Here is a 15,923-nt window from a genome sequence, read left to right on the forward strand (position 1 = left end):
TTCATGCATTTATTTGTAAAGTTAAGGAAGTTATTAAAAATTGAAACCCATCAGTGACTTTTGGGACACCCTATACTCGTTGGATTGCAGCCAACTTGTGGCATTAGTACTTTATTTATTAAAGTTAGATACTTATTCCACAGGTTTCTTTTGCCGACAATTTACAGTAAACAAACGTAAACAAACACACACGTGCAATATACACCCATAAAAATATTTAAAACAGGATTTAGAAACTTTGATAATTCCTCTTAGGAACGGTGAATCTCGAAGAAAATAAAGCTATAAATAATAGCGTGTAAATATTAGTTTGAAATAAGTTGAGATAAAGGGCTTCCATACATTTTCTATCTACCAAATTCACTTACAAGAGATTGCTTGCAAGGTTATTATAGAAAACACTTCTTCAAGGGCCGCACGAGGGGACTGAGCCTGAAATTACGTGGTTGCAAAAAGAACTTCCTAACAACACAAGCATTCCGTGTCTAAATATTGTATTAGCTTTACTAACATGATATTGAACTTTTCAAATATACCTCTTCGTAGGAAATGCTGCGCTGATTTGTAGAGGGAGAGAAATGCTGTTGATTGGCGAAATACGCATTTTATAATGTGAATTTATAAAGGGAGATAACTCTTCATTCACTTTTCTAACATAGCATTACATAAAATACGTGTTGATATGTGACGAATTTCATCATCATCGCTTAAAGTCAGCTTCCATGCTGACATGAGTGGGAACCCTTTACCGAAACATTACATTGTGATTTTGATAAACATATAATGCATTGTTTGCTAGATAGATGTCCTGCAGTAATTTGCGCAAGCATATAATTAATAGAAAAATCCATCCGAAAGTAGACATATTTCTATAATATATATTTGTTCAATCTATGCCAGCATAGAAAACGGATATTAAAATTATTATATACATACACACATATATATATGTGTGTGTGTGTGTGTGTGTGTGTATGTGATTCTACTGCTTCAGATCTTAAGTGATTTGGAGTAAGAATTGAAAGCAACGTCAATATATTAAAATCTGCCATCCAAATAGCAATTCAAAATGTTTTAGAATTTTTTCCATGTCAAGAAGTCAAACAAGTTATTAAATATTTTAATATTTAAAAAAGAGATAACATGACCAAATACAATATACCCAGTATATTCTGTACCGGCGTTTGGCGACGGACTTGGTAAACACCCACAAAGTTATCAACCACCTCACCAACAACAACACTGAACACCTTTTTGATCTCCATGTGTCTAACACACGTGGACATGCCTACAAAGTCAGAAAACAATACAGCTCCCATGACTTTCGGAAACATTTTTTCACGCTCAGAGTTGCTGAAGCATGGAATAAACTGCCTGCGTCAGTTGTTGACTGCCATGACACTGCATCTTTTAAGGCCCTCATGCTTTCCGAAATCCGCCAAAACTACACCTGATTATATATACACTTTAGATGAGTTGTAGTGCACCTGAGCACTGTACACAATTATTATTATTATTATTATTATTATAAGTGGTTGGTGTCAGGAAGGGCATCCAATTGTAGAAACCTTGCCAAAATTGGAGCATCCACTCAACACCTAGACCTACAGGCTGTCAAAAGAGCAATAATTCCAAATAAGGGATCAGCCCATGCCAGTATAGAAAGCAAACAATATCTACCCTATGTTGAGTTCAATTACCCAATGTTTTCAAGAGAAACATGAAGGACAGTTTTTTCATATATCTTATGGACCAGGACACTGCATGTGTGATGCTACCTGAGGTCATTGGATATTTGGAGTCATTCAGCAATTATACACCTAGCCAGTATTGGTCAAGTCCCAGTTTGTGTCCAATAGGCACTACTCCATCCAGGGTTCACGTTTGATTCAGTCGCCTGTCATCTTCTGTCACCACAGTTAACCTGACTCCCTTTCACTTATTGGTCCCTATGATGCTCAGCATGCTGCAAGTTCTACTGAAAGGGATCATCTGTGAACCCCTCACATCCCACCTCAATGGATCCACATCTTGCTTGCCATCTTTTGCTTCAACATAACTCCACCAGATCAGCATACACTGATCTCTTCCTCTCACCTCTTCGATAAAGTTCTCTCATGAAATGGAAACTTCTAACAGAACCACCAGCTTGGATGCTTCAGAGATCAGCACCACATTTGGCCTAAACGATGTTGAAGCAGACAGACACAAAACAAATGTAGTATTAAAAAGCAATTGCTTTTTAGATTTCAGTGTTCAAGATGTAACCAGCTTTTGCTAAAATTTCAACACGCTAATGGGCTAGATTCAAATCAGACATAACTAGCTAGATCTAAAAACATAATGAAATGTGCTTATAAGAGAAAAGAAAGAAATGAAAGTAAAAGACCATTAAGAAAAAAATTGTTTAATAAGATTTTCACCAAAAAATGTTAGTTTTTAAATACAATATATATGAACATTTTTCATTATGTACATATGGCCGAGAGAGAGAAAAAAAAACAATTAAAAACATGAAATTATAACTTGCATTGAATTTTTAAAATTGTTTAAATATAGTTCTTGAGCTGATCAATCTTGAAACACCAACACACACACAAACATTCATGACTTTTTTTTTTAGTTTCTTTTTTTACTTTCTCAATGATGTGTAATGAAATTTTCATCCAACATTAGACTTTGTGTAGTAAAGAGTACCAAACACTGATGTGGTAAACCAAGCAGCTATAATCCACCAATTCAAAAATGACAGTAATCCACGATACCAAATGGAAGTAAAGATACCACGAATGTTTGCTATAGCTGTTGTCACCTGGGCCACAGGATCTGCATGAGTGTTATTCAATTGCGAAAGTAGTGTCGTTGGTTTCATGACATGTTCTACACCTAAGATGCTCTCCCAAGAGTAATCACCCAAAGTCTTCAACAGAAACGTTAGGAACAATACAAGTAGAATCGGTGTGAAGTACTGAAGAGCCACAAAACAAAGATAATAGTAAACCCGAGCAATCATCTTCTGGATTTCAATGTTTGAGATACGGCCACTCTCCTTGCGCATAATTTCAACACGTTCATACGCTAGATTCAAATGGGACTGTAGATATGTACTCATAAGGCCAAAGCGTAACAGAAAAAAAACAGCTATAACTATTAGGCGAGTTGTTTCAAATGCTGATTCACTCATAATTTTTGCAGGAGTTCGCCAATGAAGTCCACATAAAAGATCTCGAGCCACTGGCTTCACCCACATTAATAAAATAAACATTGGAAAAACAAAACTGATGTAGAGAAATGACTGTAAAATAGGCTGACCTTGACTATAGTTTAGAGCATCAACATGCATCTTACCTAAACGAAGTCCAGGAAAAGTGACAAATGCTCCTATAAAGGCGCATAAAATAGCAAGTATTATTTTGAAAGTTAAAAGGCTTATCGGCCCCTCAGATCCTACCCCTTGTTCTTTCATGAAGACCATAGCGTTTTCTGAGAAATTTTTATAACCTTTCTCCAAGCCAAATTCCAAGTTATCTTCACTGACAATTAACACTCCCATTGCTGCCACCAAAAAGAAAAATGAGAAAGTGATGCAGAGAATTCTTTCACCACCATCTTCGGTTTGAAAATAAACAGAAGTCTGCATAAGGAGGATTCTAAAACAGAACCCAAGAACCAACAAACACCAGAGGATGCTGACATTTAGCTCTGATCGAGATAATACAGAATAATAAATCTCTGTTATAATGTAGACAATCAAAGCACATAATGAAAAATCCATGAGCCACTGAAATTCACCAAAATAGTGGAGTGGTAAAAGATCTTTGGCTTCAACCTTGGCAGTCTCTAAGGTAAAAGAAACACTCCGAGGTACAGTAAAAGACTCCGTTTTTACTGCTTCTTGGTTGTTATTCCGTCGATAATCCCTTCGATGTCTTGCTTTTGTTCCTCCACCTCCACTCGAGGGTATTCCAGCAGCAGTCTTTAGTTCTTCATTTGTAGGATGGAGGTAACGTACCAGACGATTTGACAGAATCCACCTCCCAAACGAGTAATAGCGAGACAGTTTGTACAGAAATGTAAAAGCTATTAAGCTAAAAATCATCTGCAAACCAAGAACAGCCATGTTTCTAAACTTCCAAAACTTAACCAGCCAATGACATCATGGGAAATCTACAAAATAAAAAACATGAAAAGAAAATACTTTAATTAACAAAATATACAATAATTGTATTTGGCAAATTCTTAACAGTTGAATAATCATAATATTGCATTGACAAATTAAACAATAATATACATGTGATTGGTAAGCCAAATCCTTGCCTTCCTAACATGGTTTTAGGTTCAATCCCACTACATGGTACCTAGAGCAAGTAGTCTTCTATGACAGCCCCTTGTGGACCAAAGCCTTGTGAGTGGATTTCGAAGATGGAAACTGAAAGAAAACTGACGTGTGTGTGTTTGTGTGAGGGGGGGGGGTGAATGTGTGTGTGTAAATGTTACTGTTGCCTTGCCTTGACATCATGTGATAGTTGTAAGCAAGTGTCATCTTCATATAAGTGGTGTCCTTCATTTCTTAGAGAAATATTACCTTACTTGGAAACAGGTGAGAGATGGTGACAAGAAGGGCATCTAGCTGTACAAAATTTGCTTCAACAAATTCCATCCAACCCATGCAAGCATAGAAATATGGACATTAATACGATGATGATGGTGATACTCAATAAACGATTTTCAAAGTTTTTATATATACAACATACTGATGTTCCAAACAGTTACATTAATTCTAAAGCAATGTAGTGAAATAGTGTAGAGAAAGATAGTCTTTTGGGGACATAAGCCTTTATCATTCAGATTACTCAAATGTCAAATGTAAAGCTTATTTATTCACATTGCTTTGAACTAATCTCACATTGTTTTGTAGCTTTGAGATTTTGATGATCTGAATGTTTATTTTTTTAGACTGACATTTTAGCATAGGCGTGAGAAGTTGAATCTGGTCAGTTTGAACATAAAACAAGTGAGATATTTTGGCCAGACATGAGTTAAGACTCATTAAAACATCATCATCATCATTTAGTGTCTGTTTTCTATTCTGGTATGGATTAGACAGTTTGAGTGAAACTGATCAGCCAGAGAGCTGTACCAAACTCCAGTCTGATTTTGGCTTGGCTTCTTTGGTTGAATGCACTTCCTAATACCAACCACTCCAGGAGTGGAGTGGGTGCCTTTTACAAGTCACCTTCACGGGTGCCTTTTACATGTCACCATCACGGGTGCCTTTTTATGTGTCACCGGCACAATCCATGACCATAATTTCACCTGGTCTGACGAGTCTTCTCAGGCACAGTAAACTACCAAATGTCTCAGTCATTTGTCATCGCTTCCGTGAGACCCTACATACAAGGATCATGCTTCACCATCTCAATCCATGTCTTTCTGGGTCTACCTCTTCCACAGGATTCCTCCACAATTAGGAGTCAGCAGTTATACAGCTGTCCTTGTACATATGCATCGCATAACCATACCAGCTCAGTTGTCTCTCTTGCACACCTCATCAGATGCTTAATATTTCCTTCAAGATGCTTACACTCTCCTGTACATACAAACTGACACTGCACATCCAGTGAAGCATATTAGCTTCATTTCTTTCAAGCCTTCGCATGTCCTCTGCAGTCACAGCCTATGTATCCCCACTAGCATTTGATGGAATCTATTTTCTGTACATTTCTTGTGTCTATTGTACCTGTACATCTGCCACACACAAAGACTATTTTCCCTGTTAACCTTCCTCTGATATTGCTGCACCTCTTATATGTCCATAGCTTGCACCTGGTACACCTTAAAATAAATTCAGCATTCAAAATAATTCATGTAAATGAGCTGGTATCCTAACAAACTATTTTATTAGGATGCCTGAAAACCTAATGGGGAAAGCGAGTGGAAATTATGAATAAATTTTATTTTATGACAAATCTTTCACTAAAATAACATTGAAAACTTAATGCTCTATTACCACCATTTCTACCTATGACTATAATGAATATGTAATTACATTATTTTCGATGTTAATTTATTTACAAATTGGTTTTAATTTGTTGGTAGCGATTCACCTTGGAAAGACAAAGCACAGCATTTTCTTTCCAGGAATTTCCTTCAGAATCAAATAACATCTATAATTATGTGATATATTTTATTAATCTATTCATGAACTAACTACTCAACTAATTAATAATAAAACTGGAATTTAATACAACCAGTTCACGTGGTTTAATTGGTAATGTAACCTAACTGACGACGCCAATTTCTCCTTAAAATACTGTTGAAAGAATTATCTCCCTTAGACTGCTTTACGTTAAGACGGGGAGCAACACAAACCGATTTTTTTTTTTACAACACATACCTAATTATATTTCTCAAATATATATAATTAAATACATATCAATACGTATGTATTCACACACAAAGATTCATATATATTTTCAAGAAAACACACGGAAGAGAGTTTTGTAGAAAATGTAAAGTTTACAAATCTGTTGAAAAAAGTCTACCTTCACTAGAATCAATATAATCGAAAATGCTTGAAAGTAGCTCCCAGACATGAAAGCTGTCCAATGACAGATTATTACTAGTGCATAATCTTAAAGCTTGCAAAACCTCCAGCCAACCGCTTCTGCTCACCTTGAATCTTGGGGAGCCACGAGGACGACTGATCGCTACTATTTATCTTTTTGCGGTTCCTGTTGATCATTTTCTCTCTCCTAAATGCGTAGTTCCACTACAAGAGCATTCTCTGCGCCACCCAACCCCTCTTTTTTCAATACCTCATTACCAAGCATAAAGCCCCTTTTCCACTTCCTCAGGGTTCGTAGTCTTGATAACTGCATGGTAACCTCAAAAGTGCTGGTAGCATGAATACTAACGCTGTCAAGTGGTTACCATTAGGAAGAACAATCAGCCTCGAAACCATGCCAAAGCAGACACTGAAGCACTGCTTGCAGTCCATGGACCCATCGGATTCTTGTCAAACCGTCCAGCTTACGCCAGCATGGAACAGGGATGTTTAAAGATGATATCTTCTTTGACCTGTAAGCTTTATCATACCATCTATATACACTTCTTACTTCAACTAATAAGTAACTGAATTCTATTATTACTGAATAAACATCTATTTTAGTTACTCAATCTGGGCGATAATTTGATAGAATCATTAGAGCATTGGATAAAATGCTTTGGAATATTTTTTCCAGCACCTTATGTTCCAAATTCAAATCCTACAGACATCAATTATGCTTTTCCTATTAAACTGACCCCAGTCAAGTACTGGGGTCAATTTCATCAACTAAATTCTCTATTGATATTTCTGAGCTTGCACTTATATCAAATTCCGAGTTCAAATCCCACAAAATCAACTTTGCCTTTCATCTCCTGGGTCGATAGCATAAAGTACAGTCAAGTAATGAGGTCATTACTCATTTAACCTATCTCACCCAAATTTCAAGCTTTGTACCTAAGATCAATAGCATAAAGAACCAATCAAATACTGAGGTCACATTAATCTACCAACCTCTAACTCAAGATTTCTAGTGTTATACCTATGTTTGAAACAATATCACTTACTCGACTTCGTCAACTATTGCAGTTGCAAAACAAATTCTGACAAAGGCTGGATATAATTGTATTAACTTTGCTGCATTCCTGTCTGTTATCAAGCTATCCTTTACTTAGAATGGCTCACTCTATTCTACATACTATTTCAACACATCTATATTTAAGTAAATGGTGAGTTAACATGTCACCCAGAAAACTACTTGCAGTTGCTATGTTTACTTACGTAATTCTGTACAAGAGATACAATTGTTAAATTGAACAATAGATTCTTTTCAAAAGTAGATCAGTGTCCAAAAGAATTTGGTAGCCAGAAACTGTAGAATCCGCTTACGCGTGTGTGCATACACAAACACATACACACACATTCTTTTAGTCTTTTACTTGTTTCAGTCATTTGACTGCAGCCATGCTGGAGCACTGCCTTTACTTGAACAAATTGACCCCAAGACTTATTCTTTGTAAGCTTAGTACTTATTCTTTCAGTCTCTTTTGCCAAGCTGCTAAGTTACAGGGATGTAAACACATCAGTTGTCAAGCGATGGTGGGACACACACGCATATATATAAATGACGGGCTTCTTTCAGGCTTTGGTCAGCCTGAGGCTATAGAAGACACTTGCCTAAGGTTCCATACAGTGGGACTGAACCTGAAACCACTGGCAACAACCACACTTGAATGATGTTTTTCACGTGCCACCAGCACATGTGCCGGTAAGGCAAGCTGGCAACGATCACGCTTGAATGGTGCTTTTCACAAAACAAAATTGAAATGGAACACAAAAAAAAAATCCTTCTCCTCAATATTGTATCACTGCCTCAAGTCAACTAGTGAGATTATGTAATTACTCAGGGTGCAAGAAATAGCAGTTAAATTCCCCTCAAATCAAGATTTACTGTTACAAATTGAAGAACACATTAACAAATATGGTCCTGGATATAGTCCAAAAAATATAACATGGCCACATCTAGAATGTCCTAGAACAAAACTGATCATCAGTCTGCCTTAATGGCAGACAGATTCAGAGACTCAAAATTGATAATCTACAAAAAGCAAGTTTCACTAACCCTAAACTAAAATTCAGAGAAGCAATATAAAACCAATATATTTCCTATCATAAGGGGGCAAGCTGGCAGAAATGTTAGCACACTGGGCGAAATGCTTAGCAGTGTTTCGTCTGTCTTTACATACTGAGTTCAAATTCCAACGAAGTTGACTTTGCCTTTCATCCTTTCAGGGTCGATAAATTAAGTACCAGTTGCATACTGGGGTTGATCTAATCTACTGGCCCTCTCCCCAAAATTTTCGGGCCTTGTGCCTAGAGTACAAAAGAATATATTTCCTATCATTAAATATTTCCTTATTTTTTCATATTAGAATGGTTCCTAGGATAGTATCCTCCAATATAGCCCCAAGCCAATCAAAACTTAGGGAGTGGATTCAGTAGACAGAAACTGAAAGAAACCTAGCTGGCAGAAACGTTAGCACGCCAGGCGAAATGCTTAGTGGTATTTCGTCTGTCTTTACGTTCTGAGTTCAAAATCTGACGAGGTCGACTTTGCCTTTCATCCTTTTAGGGTCGATAAATTAAAGTACCAGTTGGATAATGAGGTCAATCTAATCTACTGGCCCCTTCCCCAAATATTTCAGGCCTTGTGCCTAGAGTCGAAAAGATTATCTTTTATTTGTTTGTCATTAGACTGCTGGGGTGCTGCCTTAGAGAACTTTGGCTGAGAAAAAAAAAAAATCGATCCAGTACTTTCTATTGATGTCTTTTGTTGAACTGTTAAGTTATAGGCACATAAATACACCAACACCAGTTAAGAGATGATGGGGGACAAACATTGATACACATACACACACAGGGTGCTGTAGAAGGGTTGCCCCGATTTCAAAGGTTAATGAAAAACAAAAACATGAAGATGCATGTAAAAACTTTGTATTTCTATGAAGTTCATTAAATGCTATTTTTTTTTCTATTTTAGGCAGTACCCACCATGGCCTGGAGTGGAGAGCATCATTTTTTTCTTGAATCTTCATGTGTTTGTTTTTTCATTAATCTTTGAAATTGGGGAAAACTTTCTGCCGCACCCTTTATGACTGGCTTCTTCCACTTTCCGTCTACCAAATCCACTCTCAAGGCTTTGGTCAGCCCAAGGCTATAGAAGACATTTGTCTAAGGTGTTGCATAGTAGGACTGAACCCAAAACTATGCAGTTGGGAAGCAAAAGATTTTATGTCTCCTTGACTTAACATCACAGCAGATGTAAACAAGCATCACCATCATACAAGCAGTGTTGTTCATTTCTAATATATTAGGGAAACATGTCTGGCCATGGAGAACTATTACTTTTGGTTGGAAACAAATGAATATCAGCAAACAGGAAGGGCATCCAGCTGTCAAAAACCTGCCTCAATGATTACCACCATCTGACCAGTGCAACAAATCAAAACAATGATGGTGATGATGTCTATACTAGAAAGGTAGACATGGACAGTATGAGGTCCATACCAATATGTTCTGAGTTTCAAAAACATCAATCTCAAATTTTGGCACAAGGTCAGCAATTTCGAGTAAGGGAGGGAGTCAATTACATCGACACCAGTACTCAACTGGCACTTACTTTATTGACCCCTGAAAGGATGAAAGGCAAAGTTGACTCAGTAGCATTTGAATCCAGAATGTAGAGATGGACAAAAATGTTGCTAATTATTTTGCCTGCCATGCTAATGATTCTGCCAGCTTGCCATATTATCTGAGTTACAATAATATCAAAATTGGGTTTTTTTTTTATGTTGCATCATGCGATATGATATGCTTGAGAAGACCTGTTGAGTCAAGTAAAACCAATATCGTAGCTGTGGCTAGTACCCCATCACTGGCTCCCGTGCCAGTAGCACATAAAAAGCACCGTCCGATCGTGGCCGATGCCAGTGTCCACTGACTGGCCCCCGTGTCGGTGGCATGTAAAAGAACACCATCCAAACGTGATCAATGCAAGGCTTGCCTGACGGGCTTCTGCGCTGGTGGCACATAAAAAGATCCCACTACATTCTCAGAGTGGTTGGCATTAGGAAGGGCATCCAACTGTAGAGACTCTGCCAGACCAGGTTGGAGCCTGGTGCAGCCACTGGCTCTCCAGACCTCAGTCAAACTGTCCAAACCATGTCAGCATAGAAAACAAATGTTAAGCGATGATGGTGATGATGTTGCTGGAGTTGATTAAAAAAAAGATATATTGATTTCAATTCAAACAATTACTCAGTCTCTTACAAAATCTTGAGTCTAATCAAAAACATTTTGGTCCTTTAGCATTCAGATTCCTCTGTCAAATATATTATCAGTTATCGGCCATTGTCCATGCTGGCATGGGTTGGACAGTTTGACCAGGGTGGCAAGCTGGAAGGCTGCACCAGACTCCAATCTGATTTGCCTTATTTTCTATGGCTGGATGCCCTTCCTAATGCAAACCACTCCAGGAGTGTAATGGGTGCTTTTATGTACCACCAGCACAGGTGCCATTTGCATGATACCGGTATCTGCCACAACTGTGAATTTAATTGGCTTGGGCCCGACACTCGAAAGGTGAATGTTTGTTTATTCACATAGTTCAGGATTATTCATACATTATCTCATAGCTTTGAGATTTTGATGATGTGATTGTTTACTTTTAGAATGACACTGTAGGGTAGGTATGAGAGGTCAGATTTGGCCAGCTTGAACATAAAACAGGAAGAATATTTAGGTCAGATACAGTAGGTGTAAATGCTAAAGGGTTATATTGTTTTGGTGGGTACAATTCCTACTGCAAATACATTAATGAAAATAGACTGAGCTTTTCCAAGACACAAACTTGAATACAACACATAAAATTTCTGTCTATCATTATCGTCATTACTTTAGTGATCACTTCTCCATGCTTGCATAGGATGCTGAGAATTAGATGAGACATTTTCTACAGCTAGATGCCATCCCTGTTGCTAACCCTCACAAGCAGGGTAATATTTCCTCTACCCACCCACCCATATTCTCCTGGAAGACTAGTAACAAACAGCACCACTTGTACGACAGGGATGCTCATTTACGATTAACATGTCACTATTTGCTACGAAAACAAAGGAGACACTTTATACAGTTATTTTGCATAAATCTAAGTAATTTCAAAAAACTCTCCAGACCAAGTTGTTTTGCATGTAAACCTATCTTAATTATTAGATGTTTGTTGTATTATTATTCTTAAAGATAGTCCTCTCACAGACAACAAAGCTCTACAGAGCAATACCAGATATACTTAAAGTATATTTGGTCATAATAATTATGAAATATTCCTATAACCCATAGTTTTTCTTATTGTAATACATTCAAAAGAACTATCAAGAAACGATTTTTTTTATTGCCTGTCTGCAAACTATGGCCTTGTGAGGAAGATCAATTAATCCCATTTTGTAGAAAGCCAAAAATATATATATTCTAAACCAGTCGTTGGAATTTTGCAAAGAAATTTGCTTCATAATCATTTGTGAAAAGTAATAAATAATCTTTTACAAGAACCAGGACAATGTAATTATACTAGTGTAGTACAATACTAAGGAAAAAAACGGACATAACCACAGACATTTCATAAATATATATATATATATATTGACAAAACGGATACGAACCACATAGACGACATACTGGAATCTCTGAATGTTTTTAAAAATTCTAAAGTATGGTGTTTATTGTTTATAAAATATACTATAAAATGGTAATTAAGTCATTTTAAATAGTCTTAGAAACCAGATTCCCTCACTGGCCCATTAAATTTTATTTACAGTATGTGTGCAGAATCCCCGAAAGTCTAAAAAAAAATTCTAGCAGACGACAAAACGGTAATTAAATCAGTTTAATTAATATTATGCAAAACGATTATATATTTGTAAATTTGATGAAAGTTGCATGTCAAATCTAGTGATAAATAGAAAATAAGTCAGGGACCGTGAATAACAGTCGTGCGATGGAATACAAGATTTGGACACAATTAGCGACACCTATGTCCTTGTAAGTACAAGTCATAAATACAATAATTGAAACTAAAGGTTGTCTTGTCATAATCGATAGACCTCAAAGATCTATGGTATTTCGAAGGAACAACTTGAGATTTTTGTACAGAAAGGAATACATTAGAATTAACAGATTGTATATTTGATTTTAAAAATTTATAAGGATCGAAGATAAATTTTAAGGGGGAAAAATTCCAATGTGTACAAATAAGTTAAGGAGTTGGGTACTGAATAATTATGTAAGCAAAAAATCCTTCAACTAATTGAAATTTTTCCACAGAGAAAGAGAAATAAACCAAATATAAAATAACTAAGCATGCGACTAGGTTTCGAGTTTTAACTGGATCCAGTTCAGTTTGGGAAAAAACAATGCTTGAAGTATAATCTCCTTTTCTCTTTAAAAGAAAATACTAGGAAGCCCTGTGCGACGTGAGAAATCAATATTGCAAATAAAGAGTGCTACAAAAATAAGTAGCAACTATAAATAAACTATGTAACTGAGACGTTTTAGTCGAACAATGCCTACATTTGGCCCTAAAATTGGCACAGGTTTAGTACAAATTTTGCGTTTTTCACCTGGGATGAGAGGGTACCTTAATGTGACATCAAGTAAGCCTATGTTTGACTACAAATGCAAAACTGTTATAATTAAAACATTAATTTTGTAAAAGGTTCAAAATATTAATCAAATGAAAGTAAACATCTAAATATTCTTAAATAGAATAAAGGGCACTACAGATTAAGATGACGGAGATGCCGTGACTGAAAATATGGCAAAAAAAATCTTTAACATTTTCACAGTAGCTAAAAATCTGATTATCTCAGTGTTCGAAACTGGTGATTGATTTATAAAAATGAAAACAAAATATTCACTTTACTTTTTGATTCGAAAAAAGATGATATTCGAATCATATTTTCTTTAAGCTAAATATTTATTTCGTCTCAATGACTCTTAACATGCGCTTTTTCAATCAAAATTTTTCTAACTCTATAGATTTACATAATTACCATGTGAAATTACTAAAATTAGAATCACTGCAATTTATTTGACAGTGTAATATCAGCGGAATGTGACCATCTCGTAGACTAGCTACAATTAGTGGAATTTTTTAGTGCAAAGTAAAATTTTCGGCATCGGAGAAAAAGAACTATTCGGTTTAAAATCCTGCTCGAGCCTTTTCAAAAGCATGAACATCACAGATTCTCCATTTATTTCGGCCCTGTGAACTTGACACAGTGTTTCTATATTAGTAATTCTTACTATTAATTCAATTAGCGTAAAAATTTGTAATTTGCACACAAATGTTAAGCGACAATACGTTTGATAAAACAATTAAAACACTGTTTAAAAGCAACACTATTATTATCTTCTATCTTCAAACGATTCCACGAAAGAAAATTTTCTATTTTTAATTTCTGCTTACGAGGAGCAAATCATAAGATATAGAGAAACCAATAGAGAAGAAGTGAGGTTACCTGTGCAATGCGATTCCTCAGCGCACATGGCCGGTTTGGAGTTAACGTTGAAGACCGACCCTCACTGAAGGTTAATACGATTCGACAAGGTTGTCTGTAAAAGCTCTTGTGATTCGTTGTTTCTCAGTTTCAGAGACACCGCTATACACATTGTGATTTCCGCTTCCGATTTTCAGTTCTAAACAAGGATTTAGGTTTTGCTAACTACAGATCCTTTCGTCTCTTCCACACTTGAGGCAGCTGTTATTATTGTAGAGATGTATATTTTGATCGTAGATAATCAAGTATTATCCCCTGAATTTACCAAATACAAACGAATATCATTTTTTTTTTGCTATTATTGCAAGAATCATCAGCAAGCCGGGCAAAATACTGAATGGCATTTCGTCCGTCTTTACGTTCTGAGTTCAAATTCCGACCTTTTTAGTCGATGAAATCAGTACCGGTTGGACACTGGGGTCGATGATCTCGACTCACCCACCTCCTCCGAAATTGCTAGCCTTGTACCAAAATTTGAAACCATTTTTATTCATTATAAATATATTTTAAACATATAGATATATTGTTTACTATAAATATCGCCTGTTTGGCGATCTTATCGAAAGATCGCCATATGTATGTTTTGTTGTTGTTTCCTTAATTTCTTCCAATCTTTGTACTTTATTTTCTTTATTTTACGCTTAATTTTTTTAATTGTACTTAGAAAGAATGGTTAAGAAGTTCGCTTCGCAATCACAAGGTCCCGTATTCGATCCCATTATGCAGCATCTTATCCAAGAGTCATTTACTGTGGTTTTGGATCGGTCCAAGTTTTGTAAGTGTAATTTGGAGAGACGAAGACTGCAATTCAAAAGTTGCCAATCAATATCCTTTTCTATTCTAGGTGCAAGGCCCGAAGTTTTGGGGGGAGGAGGAGGGCGGTCGATTAGATCTACTCCAGTACGCAACTGGTACTTAATTTATTGACCCCGAAAGAATGAAAGGCAAAGTTGACCTCGGCGGAATTTGAACTCAGAACGTGAAGACAGATGAAATACGGCTAAGCATTTCGCCCGATGTGCTAACGTTTCTACCAGTTTGCCGCCTTGCCTTGCCAAACAATATCATTCGGATTCTGTGAGAAGCTTGCTCTAAAAGAACACACGTCTGTGGGATAATCTGCCACTTGCACGATTGTTCAATAAGCAGCGAGCATATAGTCCAGTTGGGCTATCAGCTGAAAACTTATCGTCGAAACCGACGGAGATCCATTTGCTCATCGCAGAACACTATTTTTGATTTGGAAATAAATAAGGAAAGACAACTCTCATAAGTAAATATTTTCTTCAGATGTTCTCCAAACACTCGTTCCAAATAAAGCTTTCTAGTTTAGGGGAGGAGGTAAGTGATACCAGCGACTCCAATATTTGACTGGTACTTTAGCTTCTCGATCCCAGTAGGATGAAAGGTAAAGTTGACTTCTGCGTTATTTGAACTCAGAACGTAAAGAGCCGAGCGAAATGCCTATTTCTTTATTACCCACAAGGGGCTAAACACAGATGGGACAGACATGGGTATTAATTCGATTACATCGACCCCAGTACGAAAGGATGAACGGCAAAGTCGACCTCGGCGGAATTTGAACACACAACGTAACGGCAGACGAAATACGAATTTCTTTATTGCCCACCGGGGGCCAAACATAGATATGGACAGTACAACTGATGGGATCAGTGAATCGATATGATTTTACATAAATGTGACATCAAAAATAAAATACAATACATAAAAATCGAATGGAATACACAGTACAAAAACAATAC

At 36.6% G+C, this 15,923-nt stretch overlaps 1 protein-coding gene across 1 annotated transcript; it reads right to left on the reverse strand.

Annotated features, from left to right (window-relative positions):
* Positions 1 to 2,558: 2,558 nt before the first annotated feature.
* Positions 2,559 to 14,276, reverse strand: LOC115232441 (transmembrane protein 161B). The gene is made up of 2 exons (XM_029802318.2): positions 14,122 to 14,276; positions 2,559 to 4,167 (listed from the first exon to the last, which is right to left on the reverse strand). Exon 2 carries the CDS (start codon positions 4,118 to 4,120, stop codon positions 2,663 to 2,665), a length of 1,458 nt encoding a protein of 485 aa, XP_029658178.1. The 5' UTR covers positions 4,121 to 4,167; positions 14,122 to 14,276; the 3' UTR covers positions 2,559 to 2,662.
* Positions 14,277 to 15,923: the final 1,647 nt, after the last annotated feature.

This window comes from Octopus sinensis, linkage group LG2, assembly GCF_006345805.1.
Source record: "Octopus sinensis linkage group LG2, ASM634580v1, whole genome shotgun sequence".
Classification (NCBI taxonomy): domain Eukaryota; kingdom Metazoa; phylum Mollusca; class Cephalopoda; order Octopoda; family Octopodidae; genus Octopus; species Octopus sinensis.